The sequence below is a fragment of the Gymnogyps californianus genome, chromosome 23, assembly GCF_018139145.2.
Source record: "Gymnogyps californianus isolate 813 chromosome 23, ASM1813914v2, whole genome shotgun sequence".
NCBI classification, from domain to species: domain Eukaryota; kingdom Metazoa; phylum Chordata; class Aves; order Accipitriformes; family Cathartidae; genus Gymnogyps; species Gymnogyps californianus.
In genome coordinates, this window is record NC_059493.1 from 1,353,448 (window position 1) to 1,373,229 (window position 19,782).

The 19,782-nt window shown below is 48.9% G+C and overlaps 1 protein-coding gene across 2 annotated transcripts in view; it reads left to right on the plus strand.

Annotated features, from left to right (window-relative positions):
* ANK1 (ankyrin 1) overlaps positions 1-19,782 on the plus strand; it is a 69,234-nt gene that overhangs the window by 12,521 nt on the left and 36,931 nt on the right. Inside the window, exon 1 of one of the 2 annotated variants that reach the window (XM_050910142.1) lies at positions 16,447-16,520. The exons of the other annotated variant lie outside the window; for it this stretch is intronic. Coding sequence (XP_050766099.1) covers positions 16,497-16,520 — 24 coding nt within the window. The 5' untranslated portion in view covers positions 16,447-16,496. Of the gene's footprint in view, positions 1-16,446; positions 16,521-19,782 lie in introns of those variants that run through there. 2 annotated transcript variants of the gene reach the window in all.

Here is a 19,782-nt window from a genome sequence, read left to right on the forward strand (position 1 = left end):
CAATAAGGCATAGACAAGATCACCCCCTCCATCCAAAATGTGAGGCAGCAGCATTCACTGTCTCCTGACAACATTTCAGCAGGGATCAGCAGCACCTCCCTATGGGGCCTCGCAACACACTACATGGCACCACCAGCAGCAGAGGGGTCACATGAGGGATGTTTGTTCTGCCTTTCTTGTACTGCCACAGACACTGTGGGTAAATTGCAGATATTTGTGCAGAGGAGCTGGCATCTTTCACTAATTCACTGTGCTTTAAAGTCATGCTTTAGAGCTAAGAGTACTGTGAGGACACTTGGAGCGAACTGATCCAGAGGCTCTGCTCACAGCTGCAATAGCGAAGCAACTTCCTCGTGAAGCTCGGAGATAAGGTCCATTCACTGGGAAGAGGCATTGCATATTGGGAGTTTTAGTCTGAACAGACTTCATCTCTGCAGAGGTGGTGTTTTGTCCATTTTGCTGGAAATAAACGCAGCATTGCACACAGAGGAGCAGAATGGAGGGTGCTCACTAATAACATATGAACCTGTAGTTTGTTCTTGACAGAAAGAATCTATTGTAACATATTGTGAGAAAAAAAAAATTGCTCAGCAGAGGAGGAAGCTTCAGAGTTTCCTTTATTGTTCTTGTGAGATTTCTGGGGAAAAAAACAAACAATGCAAGTAATGCACTTTTTGTCCTCTTTCTGGAACTGCAACCACTGCAGTTGGCTCCCCACCCTCAAGCTGTCTGCTGTTTACTTGCCGAGCTTTGCCAGCAGGTTATTGGGATAATGTTAGGCTTGTTTAATGATGAAAAGTGCCTTGAAAATATGCATATATCATTTTTATGTTTAAATTAAAAGAGGTACATGACATGCCAGTGATGTGATTGGGAGCTGCCAAGAAGCAACAGAGATTCAAGGAATCTCTTTGGGTGCCCAACCATGAAAACAAGGACCTAATTTTGGCTATGTTTTTGAAGACCAGCATGAACAAACATGCATACAGACATGTTGTTTGGAGGATGTTGTGCCTCTGAAGAGGCACTAAGGGTTGCAAAGAGGTAGGAGAACAGACTACAATGCAGGAGGCTTCCAGCAGGCCCACATTCCAAAACATGGTCAGCAGGTAATGCAGCAAAGCAGCTGTAATGAAACCAGTGTGCTCTCATGTCTCTGCCACAGTGGGCATTCCGGCCAAAACATGTTTCTCAGCCTCTGTCTGCTGGCAGGTGAAAATGGGTCCTCTTTTCTTTTGAAAAGAACTGGAGGAAGCCAAAAGAGGAAATAATGAATAGGATTTTCTTTACTGTTTAATTCCATTCACAGGCATGCACAGCCAGAGTATTCACTGTAAAGCAGGTACTTAGACTCCCCCTATACTCCAAGAAGTTAAAAGGACGAAATCTAAAGGTTTTACGTTGAACTGCCTTTGTGAGCCTGGTATCTAGCAACCTCTATAGTTGCTGTCAAAGATCCTGTGATGCTTTTCCCAAGAAAGTGTGTGTATGTGTGTGTGTGTGTGCACGTGTGTACATGTGTGGATTGACTTCTCTGTTCAGCCAAAATCTTTCTCAGGTAATTGCATTCTGCTTCCTTCAAGTCCCTTGTTTCTCCAGTTCCTGGAGTTCTCTGTAGCATTTCTGTGGTCTGCTGAAGGCTGCCTCCTCTTACTCTGGGTATGGGAACACTAGTTTAGTGAGAGGGCGAATGAATATAGGAGAAACTTTGCAATTGTGGAGTAGGCTGAGTCTTCAAATGAAGTGCAGGACATAGATGTTGTCTCTGTAGGAGACTACTTCAGGTTTCTCTGTTTCACATTGTAAAGCAAATGCTGTCAGAAGTCTAGCAGAAAACTCCCTCAAATGTTTCAAATCTTCCTCTGTGCCCTCACATTTCAGAGCTCCTTGGATTGTACTGAACCACCCTAACCTGGTAGCTCAGTAAGGGCACGTGGTATGCAGGGGTCAGTGTCTAGCATTTCCTGGCACTGACAGCATTGGTTTTTTGCAAAGCCTCAGGGAATCCTAGTGCTAAATGCTACAAGAGTATTCATCTTTGAAGGTAAGCAATTGTGCAGTCCTTCTGAGCTTGGAGGTGTCCTTGCAATGCAGGGGATCTCTGTGAGCTGCTGGAGAGGGGATCAAACAGCCTGCTCTTCCTGTGGTTTGCACAGCCTGTTTGTCATTTGGAATTACTTCCTCCTCCTCCGCCTGTGACGCAATGGGAGATGGCGACAGCGTTATGCTGCATGTTACTTGGCTCTGCTGGCTTTTCTGTGGCCTGTAACAACCCTTCCTGATTCCCCATTAACTGCTCTGTGGCTAGCACTCTTGTGGTGCTCAGCTCCCAGCATTTGCTGCCGGCACTGATAACCTGGAGTAACAGCATCTTATTTTTTAAACATTCGGGGGGGGGGGGAGGAAGGGGGATTTTTTATTAATAACCCAAATTACCCCGTGAAACAGCAGCTTGTCTGATGTTAAATATTAAAGTCCACTAAGTGGTGAGCCGGAGCACAGAAACAACAGCATGCTGGTAATGACTTGCTGTGGCAGGAGATGGCAGCGGTGCCTGCCAATGTGCATTAATCCTTGCTCCTTGGAGAGTCTTCCATCTTCAGGGCAGTCAGGTGCTCCTCCACGCAGCTCCTCAGCTTCTGAATGGCATTTTGCATGCTTTAAACAGATCAGCACATCAAAGGCTGGCAGATCCTCTTCCTGGCGTTGCCATGGCAGCAGCAGCTGAGAGGATTTGGATGTTTCTGGGATGGGATTGTGTTGCTGGGTGTGTTGGGGCAGAGCAGGGCTGCTCTCCACACACCAGCATCCAGTGTCATCATGGACACGAGCATGCCTGGTGCTGCCAGTGGCATGTGGATCTCTTGCTGTGTAACAGGACGGTCTGCCCCGGTTTAGGGGTGCTGTGATGCAGACCTCTGCATCTGAACTGCTCACCTCAGCTCCCTCTAGTCTGGGAGAGAAGGAGGGAGTCCTTCCCAGGCTGCACCGCATGTGGAAGTAGGTCAGCTGAATTATACCCTTAGAAATGCTTGTTTCTCTCTATTGGCTCTCAAGGGAGCCGAGAGACAGCAAGCCCTGCTTCAAGTCTTGACTCTGTAGGTGCCTAACACTGTTACAGTGAGCCTGCCCTCGGGATGTCTGCCTCAGGTGCCTCTTCTGTCCCCTGCAGCTCTGCACATGCTGGATACAGTGGCTTTCCACAAGTGAACATAAAGCTGAGCTTTAAACACTGTGAAAATACAACATTGGTCTGGCTAGGCAGCATGCTACAGCAGCATGATCAAGGGGTCTGCTGCTGGCCCTCACTATTAGTCTCTCAAGCTCTGTTTCCTTGGCAAAATGCCACATCTTCCTTATTGTGTGCTGTGAAATTGCCCCTGGGAGTTCAGTGCTGTTTTGTGAGCATTTCTCTTTTAGGTGATCCTGGCACCTCCAGCCAATGTCTGCTGAGGGGACAGGCACATGTGTGGCTTACTCTGACATGCACATAGGAAATGTCCTTTGGGTGTGGTGGTGGGTACTCAGGAACAGCTGGGTGGTTTGGTGAAGGAAAGCAGGTAATTTTGAGCACCCTGCCTGCTCCTTGTGCTGCCACAGCATAGACAACCGTCAGTCTTGTGGCCTCAGTGCTGTTGGCCACTGCAGACTAAAGGAGATGATGAGGTGGCAGTAATATGCTGTACCATGGTTTGTAGTGAGTGTGGCAAACTGTCAAGTTTCTGTGCAATCATCTGAATTACTTACAAACTCATCTGCAACAAAAGGTGCTTTCTGTTTTCATTGCTTCCATGTACACAGTATTAACTTCTCTGCTTCCCCAAGCCTAGGCTAGACTCCCTAATGGGGCTTGGGGACCCAGTGCTGCTACAGGCAGGGGCATTCCAACAGATGTATCTGTTTTCTATGTAATATCTCTGAAATTATGCTCTTGAAGTGGAGGGTATCCCTGCCCATGGCAGGGGGGGTGGAACTAGATGATCTTTAAGGTCCCTTCCAACCCAAACCATTCTATGATTCTATGAGAAGTGCAAAAGAAGTGCACTTCTGTTGCCCATCTCTGAGAATCAGGTGAAGTTCCTGTCTTCAGAGGGCTTCCATAGCACTAGCTGTGGCCTATGAAACAGGCTTGTCCTAGGGCATAATTGGACTTTTTCAATAGCAACTTCCTGCAGAAGGTCTAACTGAAGATCTGGGGTATGTCTGGTCTGTGGGTGCAGGGGTCCACTCTGAGGAGTTCCTTATTGCAGCATGTCACAGTATTTTCCAGGACTCTATTTACGTTGTCACAGTTCTGACCTGTGCCTGCAGGTGCACGACAGAGGAGCTGCAGTGCACATCAGAGAAGTAGGAAGGCAGGCAAAAGGATGTTGTCGACAGGAGTGGAGCAAAGACCATGAAAGTCGTTATAATAAATTCAATTTTCTCTTTGTGCATTTACCCTGAAGTAACTCTGAGCTGGTTTTCCTGCCAGGCTGCAGGAGACCTATGGGACAACAAAACCTGATTTGTTCTGTAGCATGGATTCATAGGAGCACTTTGGGGTTCTCCACTGCTGCCTGGGTGATGACTTGCCAGTGCCTATTCCCCAGACTCTGCCTGGTCCTGCTCTGCAATGCAGAACTGCATGCTGGACTGAGAGCAAGAACTGTCATCCACTGCTGACCTGCACAAGTTTTCCAGAGTTTAGATCACGGTAATCTGATCCAGGAACCACTGTTCTCTAGTCCCCTTTTTGCTCCCTTTCACTTCCACCTGTGCTTTAGTTCCCTGTCTCTAAAATCATAGAATCATGGAATCACAGAATGGTTTGGGTTGGAAGGAACCTTTAAAGATCATCTAGTCCAACCCCCCTGCCATGGGCAGGGACATCTTTCACTAGATTGGGTTGCTCAAAGCCCTGTCCAACCTGACCTTGAACGCTTCCAATGATGGGGCATCCACAACTTCTCTGGGCAAAATGGGGGTAGCTGAGTGAGTATGTTCAGTCTGTACTACTCTACTGGCTCAGGAGCAGATTAAAATGTGAGACAGCGTGTGATGTCCTTCCTCGCCACCCTCCATTGAGGCTTCCTTCATTTACAGGTAGTGCTGGGGTGGCTCTCAGCGAGGGCTACAAGCTGACGCCAGGCCAGTGGGTTTCAGCGCGTTCTGGAAGGATGGGCAAAGCACGGGGACCGGCTCCTGCCAGCCCTGAGAGCAGCCTGCTCCCCATTGCTGTGCTGACAACACCTCACAACTGGGAGAGCAGTGAAGGGGAATGAGCAGATGTCTCCAGGCTACCTCCTGTGTTGCTGCTGTGTCCTTGCTACTACCCCGCATCCTCCTGGGTAGGCAAGCCTAACGCGCTTGCTGGAGCAGTTGGAAGGGCCTCAGTATGGCAGTACTGATACGCCGGGAAGCTGGCTTAGCCTCTGTAGATGCTGAATTAGACTCACGGAATGTCTCAGCCGGGGGAAATTCCAAGCAAGCGTGACTCCAAGAGCCAAGCCTGCTGTCCTGAACTCCCCACAGCAAGGGGACTTCAGGACATGTCCTGGTCTGTCTGATGCATGATCTCTCTGCAATAAACTGCAAAAGGTCTGAATCCTGCCTGGGGTAGCAAGGGGGGATGTGGACAAAGGCAGTGTGCCCAGAAATCCGAAACCTTGTTCCCATCTCTGTATGTATACTTTTATAGGCACATTAGGCTGGAGGGCAAGTGTGACCACCAAGCAGGCTGCCTTGGGAAAGGCCACAGAGGGGCTAGCTCTGCAGAGGCCTGTTTGACTCCTTGGTTAAGAAGGCTTATGCGAGTTTGTGCGTGGTGCGTAAGTACGCATGTCGTTGGGATTCCTCCATCTTTTCTCATCATCATTGTGCCTTTCTCTGAACTTGACCCCTGGCCTCTTTTGGAGGTCAGATATGCAGTCCCTGTACCACAAGGTCCTTGCTGTATCAGGCTCACAGCATCCATCTCTCGAGACTGTTCAGAGACCCCGTTCCTGACAATGGTGATCCCTGATCTTTTCCTCTGAAGTACAACGTGGAATTTCTTCTCTGTTTCATGTTGCTGTCAGGGATGAGCCTGCAAATGGCCCCACTATCCTGCTGGTGAGTTCAAAAGGATTTGCCTGATGTTGCAGGAAAAAAGGCTGCTGTTCCAGGAGCCCAGAGCTTGTTTTCCAGCGTTTGGATGACATTTGAGGAAGAGCACAGTAAATCATTTGCTAAGTGAGTTATGGGAAGACTCTCCCCTATTTTCTTTGGCCTTAGTGCAGTGTCCTAAGTGCCCCACACTGTGGAGCTGCATTTTTACAGTACATGTTGGGGGAGGAACGGTGGGAGGGAAACAGTGGTAAGAGACACTGTTTGTGTGGGAGCTCTGTGACTTCTAAACAAGAGTTGCTTAAGTGAGGCTCATAGGCTAGGTTTGTGGGAGAGATTTTGGAAAAGCCGTCTGTGGCATGGGGGGGCTAGCACTGGTGTGGGTACCTAAGTGCTGCAGCACAGAGGTCCAGCCTTCCCGGTGTAGTGTCTTATGTTATCCTAAGAAGTAGGTAAATGAGCCATTGTGAAGCTGTTGCAAATATATCAGGGCTGGTTCATGGCTGCTATGTTGCAGAGTGCACAGTTGATGTGTCCAGTGATAGGACAGTTTTGTCTGTACCTTGCTGTAGTGATGGTGACTGCTAGAAGCTTTGTCCTGCTGGGAGATTTCAAGTTGCAGGTGTGTGGTGGGCACCTTTAAGAGCAGAGCTGGAGACAGTATGATTTGTTCAGATCCCATTCTCCAGAGAAGGATTAATCTAGGCTGTGAAGAGGAGCAGTTGCACTGGTGTTTTGCAGGCGGCAAGGAAAGTTCACTTCCAGAAGTAAACACACCCACATCTCCTGTATGGTAGCTGACAGAGCTCTGAGGGGCAGGTTCCAGAGAGACTTTGTTCCCAAATTTTTATTGCTGAGGCCAGGGAAAAGTGCTGGTACTGCAAACATTCAGTGAAAAAGGTCCACTGGGAGAAATAAAACAGTCGATCTCCTTCAATTTTAGAACAATAGTGAGACTCCCATTAGCTCTGCTAGGTCAGTGGAGCTCTATTCTCACTCCTATTCTGCATAATTGCTCACTTTCCAAAGTAGTGTATCAGCGAGTATTTCTGGGACTCTGCTTCTCTCATCCAGAGGCATCTTATGTAATTGAATTAGACCTTAGGAAATGCTACTGTGCGATGAACTCATCCTAAATGCTGATCAGTGAGAGCAGGGCTGTGGGCATACAACAGAAATGTGCACATCTCTTCTGAATCTTTCATTAATTACCCTTAAATGGAATTCATGGGTTTCAAGATTTCAAGTGGATTTTCTGCAGATCTGCCAAACTATTCTTCAGAGCATTGCAGTAACTGGAGAAAGGTGCAGGCTGTTGTACTGTGAGCAGGATGCAGTGGTGTGGGCTGTTGTTCTTGCTGTAATGTTCATATCAGGTTGTCCAGGCATGCCAAGGGTGCTCAAGAAAGAAATGAATCAATGGTATCTGGAAGAGCTAATCATGACAAAAAGTTGCATGTAGTCATCAGAACACGGATGGATATGCATCCAAGAAAGCATTTGGCTCCTTTGCTTGCTCAGCAAGGTGATGAACAAAGGCACAGGCTTCCAAGGTCTTAGATGTCTGTACAGAATTGGACACTGGGAAGGAATAGGAATGTGCAGTTGCACTCCAGACCTCAGGGCATTAACTTTTCAGTTCAGAAGGCTTGGATTAAGCCTTTAGGAAGAGCAAGGACAGCAGGATTGAGAGGCTGGAAACGTGTTGCAGAGCTGCTCTCTGCAAACAATTGCGTCTTTTGGGCCTGTTAATATTGCAGCATTTGTTGTGCTGGTCAGCGTGCCTTCCTGTCATGCCATGCACACTCACGCAGGAGCTGGATTTCTTGGTGGAGAGAAGAAGCTGCTTAGAGTCAGCTGCTCCACCCTTGCAGAAACTGCCTTTCTCTGAGCCAAGCACTGCAGGTAGACAAGCTGTATGTGTTCCTTGCCCACTGAGACACAGCTGACACCTCCACCTGCTGATTGCAAGGTGTGTAATCAGTAGGCGTATGGGGCTGAGCATGAAAATGTCTCTGACTGCTTCCTTCATTTGCAGCTTCCTGTGGTGGTTTAAAACACGGCCTTGAGCTCAGATAGTCACATATGAAGTGCTTCAATTATAGTCTGGGAAACAGTCAAAACCCAGTGTTTTTCCACCTTCGTCCCTCTCAAAAGTCTCATTAAGCTGGACTTCATTCTGTTCAATTATTAATTGCCTCTGGGTAAAAAGAACCGCACATGTGGCACATGCTGCTGCTAAATAGTAAAGCATCAAAATAGCACTGGAAGGAAGGTAATGGGAAGTGGGGACCCTGTCCCAGACTTCTGTCTCGTAGGGGCCAAGACAAAATCTGCAGCCTTTATTTTCTGTGTCTGTGGAGGGCCTGTCCTTGGCACTCTGTCTCTTCCATAAGCGAAGCAGTATTCAGCTCCGATTACTGCTCAGGGCCCAATTTCCACTCCTTGAAACTCTTTTCCCTGGCACCACCCCAGCCCAGACAACAGCAGTCTCTCTTGGAAGTCTCTTCTCAAGTGGGTTTAGTTAAGGGGGTCCTTATGCACAGGGGCAGCTCTATACACATTGCAAGCTGGTTACGGGGGCAGGGGATTGCTTATGTAGGGCAGCTCTGTACCAGTATGAGTGTACTAACCTTACCATGATCCCTTTAGACATCACCTCTAGAAGAGAGGAGTGACCTTGTGAATGTGGAGTTTGCTTTTGGTGAAACCTGAAGCTCTGAGCTCCTGGGAGAAGAGTTAGTGCTTTGCTTGGTTTTGGTTTTGGTTTGGTTTTTTCTGTTTGGGGGTGGGGGTGTTTGTTTTTTGGTGGCTTTTTGCACGGGAGCCAGAAGAGCAGGGACAAGTCCTGCTCTGTGAGCTGCTGCAGTATAAATATTTCATCATAATCTCAATGACTCTCTCTGAACAATCCCCAGGAGCAAATATTAGTGGCAAACGGGTTTTGTTAGCACTTTATAGTTTTCACACATATTCTTTGCAATGCATATTATGGACTTCGTTGTTGATGGCGTAACCCTGTTGTTGTTGCTTATCCAGCTCCCAGGAGGGGGGTGTCTAAAGACCCAGATCAATTAGAGATATGCAGAGAATGGAGACTTCCCATGACTTGTTTTCCTTTGATTGTACCTTGACTCTGTGACCACAAATTCATGGTAACCTGCAGCACAGCACTGCCACTGTCACGGATGTTGCCTACAAATGGCTAGGCTGCGCTTATAATTCCACCAAGCTTCTTGCTGATCCTCCTCATTTTGTTAATTCTGCCCAGCTGCATGCCAGGTCTGTCCAGAGGAAAAAGCTGAATGAGTTGCAGCCGACTGTGGTGTGAACATCGATTGGAATTAGTTTCATTTTTGGTGCAAACCTTCCTGCCTTGTTATTGATATCTGAGCCCTTCATCAAACTCCGGAGAATGTCTGTCACATCACAGGTGTGCAGGTAGTTTTGTTTCTTGCCATGAATATTAAAATAGAGACTTCCTCCTCTCCTCTGTGAGCCCCGTGCAGGACTGGAAACCTGGCAGGTCCGCTGGAGAAGGAGGTGACAGGATTGCATACCTCACAGAGTGCCTGGAGGTTGAAGGCTTTTCTTGCTGGTCCAAGCCCAGAAGAAAATATTTTGACAAATCTGAAGAGAAGAGGTTTACAGAAATGGTTTCTAAGTTCTTGTCAAACTGCCTGAACTAACATGACTGAGCAAGACGATCTTGGTGCAGATCATGGTGTCTAGGTACGTTGCAGACCTCAGAAACCAGGTGACTGCTGAGAATAAAGGCACATTGCAAGTGTGGGGTGAGATCTGAGTTCTTGCTCTCCTGCTCGATGCTCAGCAGCAGAGCAGAAGATTTCCTTCCAAGAGGAGCAGAGTGCAGCCTGCCAGGTGGGGACTATGCATTCATCTGCTCTCGCAGGAGGTCCGTCTGCACTGCCTCCAGGCATGCATTACAGCCAAGTGCTGGATCTCTCTCCATCTTGAGATCCCCAAATAGGCATAACATTTAGGTATCTCAGTGGATCTGTAATCTTGCAGTTACAGCAGGAGCAGTGGATCCAATAGGATCAATAGCTGGGGGGGATTAACTGCAGCCTGATAAGGGTCTTGTTACGTCTTTCAGATTGGTACCTGCCTGAGTGAAAGCAGAAATCTGCACCATAAGCAGTAATTAAAAAGTGATTTGCCCTTGGCCCATATTGTGGGCATAATGCCAAACTCTGAGTTCCCAGAACTGGGATTTTTCAGATTCAGGCTGAGTTAGGTGATGCTTTTTGCTCTCAGAACTGCCTGGTCTAACGGAGAAAAACAGTGGATGTTAATCCTGTGGTTGAGATGTCTTCTGGTCCACTGGATAGGAGAGCTGGATGGAGAGGTTGCTGAACACTTTCTGTCTGTGCAGAAATCTTTTTTGCAGCCAGGATAGCACAGAACTAAGCCACAGCAGAAACAATGGGCCATGAATATTCCTTTCCTTTGGGAGCTCTGCAACTCTTTCATGTCTTCACTCTGTGAATCCGACTTCCTGAGGTTTTGTGCCTGAATGAGTATAAATAAGATAAATCGGTGTGATGAAATTTTCAGTTGCATTGCCTGGCGCATCCAAATGATGAGCAAAAAGAACACCTTATGCCTCATGTCAGAAGATGCCAGAGGCGCACATGCTATAAAGCTGTCTGCTCAGTACGCGTGCAGGGAGGGGCAAAGGGCTGCCTAAACATCCTGATTTGGGGCTCAGACTGCTTCCTCTCCAGGAACTAAACTGGGGTTATGCTGGCACAAGGCAGCTGTCTTTTGGAGTAAGAGAGCAGGCTGCTTCATCTCCAAACTCATGCCTTTGGAGGCAACAGTGCACAGTTCAAGAAACACAACCTGAAGAATGTCTATTCGATTTGTATGCCTGGATTTCCTTTGGGAATCTCACAGCTCAAATAGTTCTGAACTGATGGATGACCATGAAACGGTTTCTTAGATCAGGGGTATGATGAGGAGAGATTTCTTATGTCTATTAGCTGCTGAGCTTTGCAAACCCAGTCCATTGGATTTCTTGCAAGTTTTCATTTGCCCCGTGCTTCTGGGTGCTGGTTTTTAGACTGATTTGGGGAGAAGTACTTGTACATTGCCCCCCCCCCCCCCGCAATAAAGGAGACGGAGAGGCAACTAGGGAGAGAGCAAGGGCTGGAAAATCTGTGCGTAGCACATCTTTGTCCTCCTCCCACCACATAACATTGCATAGCTCCTCCTCTGACAGAAAGCTGAAGAGCAGGTGTCGGTGTGGACCTTTCACATGCTTCCTTTGTTACTCATGGCTGATGATTCCACCACTTTGGAAGCTGAGGGATTAGCCATCTGAGAGGTGAGGCACCAGCAGCTCCTATGGTCTTCCTGCGAAATTATGGATCACCGTGCCAGAAACCACAAATGCCACAGGAAAGCAAGCCTCAGCCTTGCTGTGCTCAGAGGACTGCGTGCTCTGAGCAGCAGAGTGTCTAGTTCAGCACTGCAGAGCATTGTTATTTGCTTATTTATGCCTACATCACTGCTGTTCTCTCTTAACAGGAGGAAGCAGCCTGACAGCGGCACTGTTTTTCATCCCAGCTGTCTCCTTGCGTGAATCTGAGTACCTTCCGTTATCCATGGCTGGGCAGCAGTAGCAGAATTGCTAAGGATTTAAATTATTCAGCTTCTGTTGCTGACTCAGCTTTAAAACTGCATTCATGTTTCCTAAGGTAACAGCTTGTTGACCAGAACCAGGGAGCCTGGCTGCTCCTTGGAGCCTCAGCAGGTGACAGGAGCACAGAGAGTGTTTTCCTCTGTGAGCAGAAAGGGGACATGCTGGAGTCAGGTGAACCCCTAGCGTACCCTTGTCCTTGTACCAGGAGGGCACAGTGAGCGCTCAGAGAGGAGCAGCTCTTCTTCAGTGACTTCAGCCCTGGACCTGTCCTGGCATCATTTCTCAAACTGCTGAATGCAGGAAGGGCTGCACTTCATCCCCTGAGCAAAAGCACACGCAGTTTCCTCAAAATATTGAAGCCCACTGTTAAAGAAAGTTATTTACTCTTCTCCAGGGGAATGTGTTTAAGTTTCTCTGCTACACTCCCCATTCCCTTAAATGAAAGGAAAAGAACAGCTGAGGACAGACTAGCGGCAGCCAGCGAAGTGTCTGGTGCTGGGAGATCACTTCTCTAGTTACATCGAAGATAACAACACAGAGGAAGGAGCCTTGCATTCCTTCACAGCTACATCATACTGCAGTTGAAGAGTTTCTCCAAAGGTCAGAGGCAGAACTTTCCATCTTGAAAAAACAAAACTCTTTGTAGCTGAAGGAGTAGTTTTCTTTAGAGACCTCCTCTTCCTTCTAGATTTCTGACAGAGAGCTTCTCTCCACCCCACTGACTCTGTCTGCAGTTGCTGCTGGAATTCAATGTTTTTATCTCAGGTGTAAACCTGGAATGCAGTGGCACTGAGGCACCAGGGCTGCTGAGTCTCATCCCAGGAGCCGTCCCAGGACAGCAGAGGGAGAAATTATTTTTCCTGTGGGTATGATAGATATTATAGCATCCAGGGAACAGCACTTAAGACAATACTAGAATGCTGGCTCGCAAAAATCCCCTGAAGCCCACGGGGGTGCACAGTGGCCTAAGTGGGAGCTGACAGCTATTATTCGCTGTAACTCTTGGCCACTTTTTCTCAACATGAGTTTGCTCTTTCTTAGAGCGTATTCCTGTTGTGTCCATTGTAAATCATTTCCTTTGCAGAGCTCCAATTTAACTCTGTGTTAGCTTTTGTGGGTGCAACATGACACTGACCTGTACAATCTCAGAGGCCTTTAAGGGGACATATGCTCAGATGTCACGAAGGAGAGGACACAGTATAAAATCTTAGGGAATGAGCAACCCAGCCAGTCTCAGTTCAGGGTCTGGAAACAGGTAAGTGTTAAGGAGCTGCCTGAGACCTTAGTCTTTTGAGGTGTTTTCATGGAAATGGAAAGAGCTCTTGGGATTAAGAGCTATTCATTTATTAGAGCTGTATTTCTTATTTTTCAAGCTCTCCCAGGCTCTGATTTCTCAGACAGGATTGTGCCCGTACTGTTGGTTTCTCCAGAACTGCAAGCTGTGTCAAAGATGTTACTGTTAGGTATAGCAGGCAAGATAACGGTGATAAACTGCTAGTAAAGCAAGTTGCTCTAGGGTATTAGTTTTCAGCACTGATACATGCAACTCACCTGTCTGCAGTTAGATAGGGGGAACTTCAGAGATGCCTCAGGTGAGGTGGTAATGAGTGAATGAGACCTAGTAGAGGGATCAGTGGGAAGTGTTCAGAAAAATATGATTAATAAGGGACAGCAATTAAAGTAGCAAAGAGACCAGTTCCCTTAGAGATGGAGCCTGCACCAGCTCCACAAACAGCCAAGGAAAGAAATGGTTATTAGTGTATTACATACTTCAAGGCAAAATGCTCTGTTCTCCCCCTTCTTCAGGGAACGGAGGAAGCAGGCACGTACCTGCCACTTCACAGGACCCTGTTCACTCATGCTCCTGCAATCGCCTTCACTTCTAGAGCTATAGAAATGTGACTGATAGTAGAGTTAAACCTGTGAGCTCCATACAGTTGCTTCAAGACAGATATCTAGTGCCCTGTGAAATGCCCATCTGCCTCAGCTGCTGATCCATGGGTCTGCTACAGTCCAGTACCTGCCAGCCCATGTGGATGTCACGGATAGCCTGGGGTACCTCAGTGACCTGAGCTCTTGCTGCCTCCAAGCACCTCCTCTGAGGTATGGAGAAGTTGCTGGAGGGCTGTTTGCAGGCAAAACTCCAGGTCTCAGTCGGGGAGCAAAGGCTTCGTGGCTTGGCCAGGCTTGCCAGGACCGTGCCTTGTGGTAATGTTTCTCTGTCCCTCAGAGGAGCTCTGACTTGCAAACATCCCTGTCAGGGGCTCTTGAATTTAGGCACTTTTCTCATTTCTCATGGCTGCAGAAAGGCTCTGCCTCAGTGGTGGGGACCTGGGGCAATTCCTTCTTACCGCCCACCACATGGCCTGTAGGCATGTGCCAAAGCACCCTGCGGTTACCATTACCGTACCCCACAGTAACCACAGCTATTTCCTGCTCTGCACGCAGTCACAGGGTTTCCCTCCCTCAGCCATGCTGTGGCTGTGGGCGTATGATGTGCATGAGGGCATCCTGGGCTGGAGCCAGAAGGTGAGTGCCATGTCCCCTCCTGCACTGTGCATGGCTCACCTCTCCACCCTGATGGCGAGGACGTGGCATCACTGGATAGCTAGAAATCTGTAGGACTGGGCCACTCTGAGACTGCTCATCCCTTGCAGCCAAAGGGTTTGCCACCCCAGAGATTATCCCATCCCTGAGTTTGCCTGTAATTGGTTTGTGAAAGTCACTGCTGCTGGTGCTCACTAGTGCCAGAGGCTGCACACATCAAAGCTAAATCCTAGTCCCTGCCCGAGAGAGCTCTCGCAATAGAAGTGGGGGGGGCACCCATTCAGCAAACAGGTGGAGCAATCTCACAGGCACTTTTACACTGCTTTTCCCTGAGGTGTGGTAGGAAGTAACCCCAAATGGACTGCAGGGCACAGGTCTTGTTTCTAGGGCTTTGTCGAGTGTGTGTGTTATCCTGATGGCTGCAGGACCTGGAGAAAGTTTGCATTATGCTGAGGCAGCAACTTTGAATAGGCTCATAAGCTCTGGCTGGTAAGGTCCTGTCTTCAGGGTGCAGAGGACTCATATTTGCATTCATGACATGCAGTTATGCGGGGGGGGGGGGGGGGGGAGCAGAATCTGAGACATTGATTATGTTGCTCTGTAGGTTTAGAGCAGCAACACTTTTTAGAGCAAATATAGAGTGCCAGCCAGCAGTTGCAGTGCCCATCCTTTTGACAACTAACATTTGAACTCTACCTGAACTGGAGGTGGAGTCCGTTATAGCTCAAATACCAGAGGGATCCCAGACTTCCAGGGAAGTGCTGAATTGCACTGGACAAGGGGAAGGTGTTTTCCTTAGACTGAGGTAAGGACTCTGCTTTGCTCTAATGCTTCAACGTGGCCTTTGCTCAGTATAAAAACCTCAATTTCTATGTAATGCAAAGCATTTTTCCACCCTAACAGGTTCTCTTGATCTACTTTTCCTGCCTCTCAGCTGATACAAGCTTTCCCAGTGGTGGGCTCGGCTGTTTTATAGGAATTCCCTAGGGAGATACAGCTGGTAGAGCTGCTGTTTTTTCTCTCTGAAGCTGCAAGTGTCACAAGCTGTATTTATCTGTATGCTGCCCAGGCCTTTCCAGGTGTGATCACCTCATGGCCTTGCATTCACTGGTTTGGCCCCAGTGCCTGGGAGGAAGTGCCTTGGCCTTCTTGAACCTGTAATTGGCAAAAGGGCCAGGTGAATGGTAGCTAGAAATAGAAACCAAGCCATGCGGCTCCCCTGCAGTCCCCCAGTGCTTTGTCAAGATGGCCCCAGTTTAGCGTCTGGATCCAAGATGGGGTTAGCAAAATGCTAGCAGAAGGATGCGTCCTGCCAGCCAGGAGTGCCAGGTGAGCATCGCTCTGCGGTGTGTCACCCTGAGCCTGAGCACGAGGAGAGGGTGGGACGGGAGCGGTCTCCAGGAGGTCTGTTCCTTTGAACAATTGGTGTGACTCCCTTGCGTGTCTTTCAGAGAGGGCATGCACCAACCACTGTGGACCCCTTGCCTTCTTGCTGCAAGCAAGGATCTCCTGAAGGGATGCTGGAGCAGGAGTCTGCTGTGCAGGTAGAAGGGGGGAAGGGGCGCGTTCATTGTATTGCAGTAGGCTCCAGGCCCTACAGAGGGCCTGGAGCTGCTGTCACTAGACCTCATTTGCCACTTCAGTTCCATCTCAGTGTCCTTCATTTGGGACTGTGCCCAGCCAAGGTCTGCAGAGACCAGTGAACAATCTGGGGTCTTCTGCTAACTGCCTCTGGCCCAGCCTGCTTTGTGCAGCACAAACCAAGAGACAGTGTGGTTCCGGCCACAGAGCTGTTTCATTTGGCTTTGTATTTCTGAAGTTTCATCTTCCCTTGTACTGTTTGAAGAGCAGGGTTCATGCACGTGGGCTTCTCCCTGTTTACAGCTCACAGATATGTTTATGAAGTGTGCCTCAGGCATGACACTCACTAAACACTTCGTGTCCAGCCTGGCAGCTCTCCCCAAGCCCCTGACGCGGGACAACCTGTAATCTCCAGACCCCAGGCAGGAGCCTCCCTGTTGTGCCGGCATGCAGGCAGGCAAGTGTGAGCGGTGATAGGGTGCAGTCCTGCTGCTGATAAACCTCTTCCAGACTGGCTGCTCACACTTGGTTTGGCTGCAGCATTCAGTATAAGTGGGCTGATCAGAGCTGCAGACCCTGGCTGTCCAGGGCGAGCTGACTTTCTCCTGCAGCAATGCCATGCCTGCATTACTTGAGGGTGAGTACTTGGGCATGGTAAGGGGCTCGCTGGGCAGCACTAGGGGGAAAGGAATCAGGTCAGTTCTCAGGGTGTTGGTTTGCACGTGGGAGTTTAGGTATATCCTGGCCAGTAACATGGACTTAGGTCTGGTCCAGAGAAAACGGCCCTGTCCCCAAAAGATTGCAGCTAAATGGACCATAGAATGGCAGGAAGGGTTTGCTGGCCGTCTTAGGTTGCTGGGAACTTGCCTAAGGTCATGCTGGGAGCCAGTGACAGAGCCTGGCATTGAATCCAGAATGGCTAGGTCCCCCTGGTGCTGTACTCGCCTTGTCCTTCTCACCACTGCTTTGTTGGCAGAAGGGAGGTGCCCCCAAGTGTTGGTTTTTTGCGCTATTGTAATGGTAAATGTTGATTTCTGTGTTATCTTTCTTATTTTACCCACCCGAAGCTCTGGGACAGGTGCACAGGATGACGTTTCTTTCTAGGCACAGTGCTGCACTAGCTCTGCTGAGGAGCAGGTGGCTGTGCTGCTACAGCTTTGCTCACATGTCCTCACCAGGGATCAGCTGGCAGAGACAGACTGCCAGGCCTGTGCTTCAGGTGCTTTCCTGTCAATGCTTTCTTCCCTGCATGGCTTCCGGAGGCTGCACCCCGAGCGCTGGCCAGACCAGCCTGGCTGAACGCTGCTAGCAGTAACTCTATTGCAGCCATGGCGCAGGGACTGTACTGCGACTCCTCACAGTGTGCAGATCCTAGCAGAAAGCCCCCTTCTCAGTGCTTTTGCTCGTGCAGGCAGGCAAAGCAGGTGTGGACTAGCCCGGCTGAAGCAGAGGTAGAGAATGAGTCAGAACAGACTGCAGAAATTAGGAGCAGTTTATAAGCATCGCTAGGAAAGAGAAGGAATTTTCTCCACAAGGCACCGGGGCAGACCCTGATGGCACAGTCTGGACTCCAGCACATCTCCTGAATCAAGGGCACTGCCCAGAGCCCAGGGCAGGCTGGATGCTGGTCTGCAAGGTGTGCCTTAGTCCCTGGCTTGCATCAGACAGGCTCAGAGCATGTATCTTCTTTCCCCCTTGTGCTGGCAACCTGCTAGAGCCCTCTCAACTGCCCAGTGTTCATTGCACACACCTGCCTGAGCCATGTCATGGTCCAAGGAAGGAAGTGCATTAGGAAACTAGAAGATAAAAAGCAGTTACAGTGCTGCTGCATCTCTCTTAGCAGCTGTAAACCCTGTTACGTTGTTAGAAGAGGTGTAGTGCCTGAGCAAAAAGCTCTCATGTATTGTCTTCAGTCACAGTCTATATATTTTCTGGTGAGGTAAAAATAGCTTTTCTTTTTCAGGACATGCAGAGAGCAGAGGCTCCTGCTAACATCAAAGGAGAGTGACAGCTTTCCCCTGGGTGTGTGTGGCCTCAGCTGGCAGGAGCAGTAGCTGTGTTAATTCTTGCCTTGCTTTGGCTCTGTGTGAAAGGAACAATGTCCTGGTCTCCAGCTCTCTGTTCAGACCTCTGGATCAGCCCCTGTTCCACTCTCTACTCATTGCTGCTGGACCCAGCACTGTACTTCATTGGAGAAGTAATGGTTTACAAATGACAGCACAAGATCTGATGCTACTACTTAGAAAATCCATTAGTAGCAGGTGGGAACTGACAGAGGCAAGCTTGCATAGAGCTGCAGGCTGTAGCACCAGGGGATCCTTATCGGAAGGATCAGCCTGCTGTGTAGGGGCAGCTCCCAAGTCCTTGCTCAATGCAGATTAAGCTGTTTCTGATATCAGCCCTCCTCACAGTCCTGAACCTGTTCCAGCTTCAGCAGCTAGCAAAGGGGACCTGTGAGGGGGAAAGGAAGGAGCCAAATGGCAACACAGATGCTGTCTGTATCTGAATATGCTCAGCAGGGACCGAGTTAACCTTGGCCCTGAACTGCACTACCAGTGACAGTCCAGAACTACCTCTCCTGTTAAGAGTGCGTAAAAATGGGCTTTTGGAAAGCTAGTTACTCATGATTATGTAATGATGGAGGATTGTGCATGATGGAGGGGCCAGTCTGGTGCCTGCGCCTGAAAGCTTGCCCCCTCTTCAGTACTTTCAAAATGCTAATTGACAAGTTGCCTCCCTTCCCACAAACCTGCCAGGGGCCCTCCTTCTTTTGCTTCGGGATTTCTCCTCTGCCAGTTGTGCTGAGTTCTCTTCCAGCTCTAACAGCTCCTTGCCACAGGAACGTGAGCAGATCTTTCATTTCCCGCATGCTACGATTCACCTGCTGCAAGATGGTTGGGCTCTCCCTTGTATTCTGGTCTGGGGCTCTCTGCTGGGCATATAAGCCATCGGCCTCTGTGGTACATGCCCTGGGGAGGCCTGGGGCTACTGTGAAACCTCCACTCAGCAGAAAGGAGCATGGACAAAGGGTTTACCCAGGCCGGTGCATGGAATGAGAACAAACTCGCTTGGCAGATGCCTTCCAGAGATGACCTCTTGTGCCTTGACTCTCATGAGTCCTGTTAGGATCTGCAGACCTGTCCTAAATCATGTGGGCAGAGGTGAGGATGATGACAGAACAGAATTTGGGCATATGGATTTATCCTTTATCTGATGAATTTTCCCAATGCTTTTGCTTTTCTCTTTCATCTGAGTTTGCAGTATGTGCCTGGTAGCCTGTTCTCTGCGCTGCGCTGGCTGCCTGCCTGAGGCTTTGCTACTGTGGCCTCTCTGGAGATGCTGTGCTCTGCTGAATGCTGTCTTCTACTCAGAAGGCAGAAACCTGCCAGTAGGTTTTGTTTCCACTGTGGGGACCACTGAGAGTGTCAAGTTTCTGTGAATACAGATAGGAGAGAAAGTTCCTGTAAGGCGGACAGTGTGATTTCTGTTTCTGGGCATTTTGAGTTGAATCTCCAATTTAATTTTCCTGATCTTCCCTGATCATCTTAGAGAGACCCTAGGTGCCATCTTGGACTGCTCTTAATCTTAGCAGCTGTTTTAGTGTGTTTCCAGGACTGACACATTCTTCTCATCTGATGAGAAAGGATCCAGATTATCACCTGCAGACCTGGGCATTTGATGTCTGCAAGGCAGGGAGGTCCAAATGAGCTCTGGCTCCAGAGAAATCCCTAGGTTGGGCAATTGCTTAAAAGTAAACCACTACACTGATGTAAGGTTTTGCTGTCTCTGCTGGAAACAAGGGCTCAGAGGTGAGGATCATGCCCGCTACTGGACACAAGCCCACATGAGCAAAGAAATGTCAAAGCAAACAACGGCTGTTGCAAGGTTTATTGCACTAC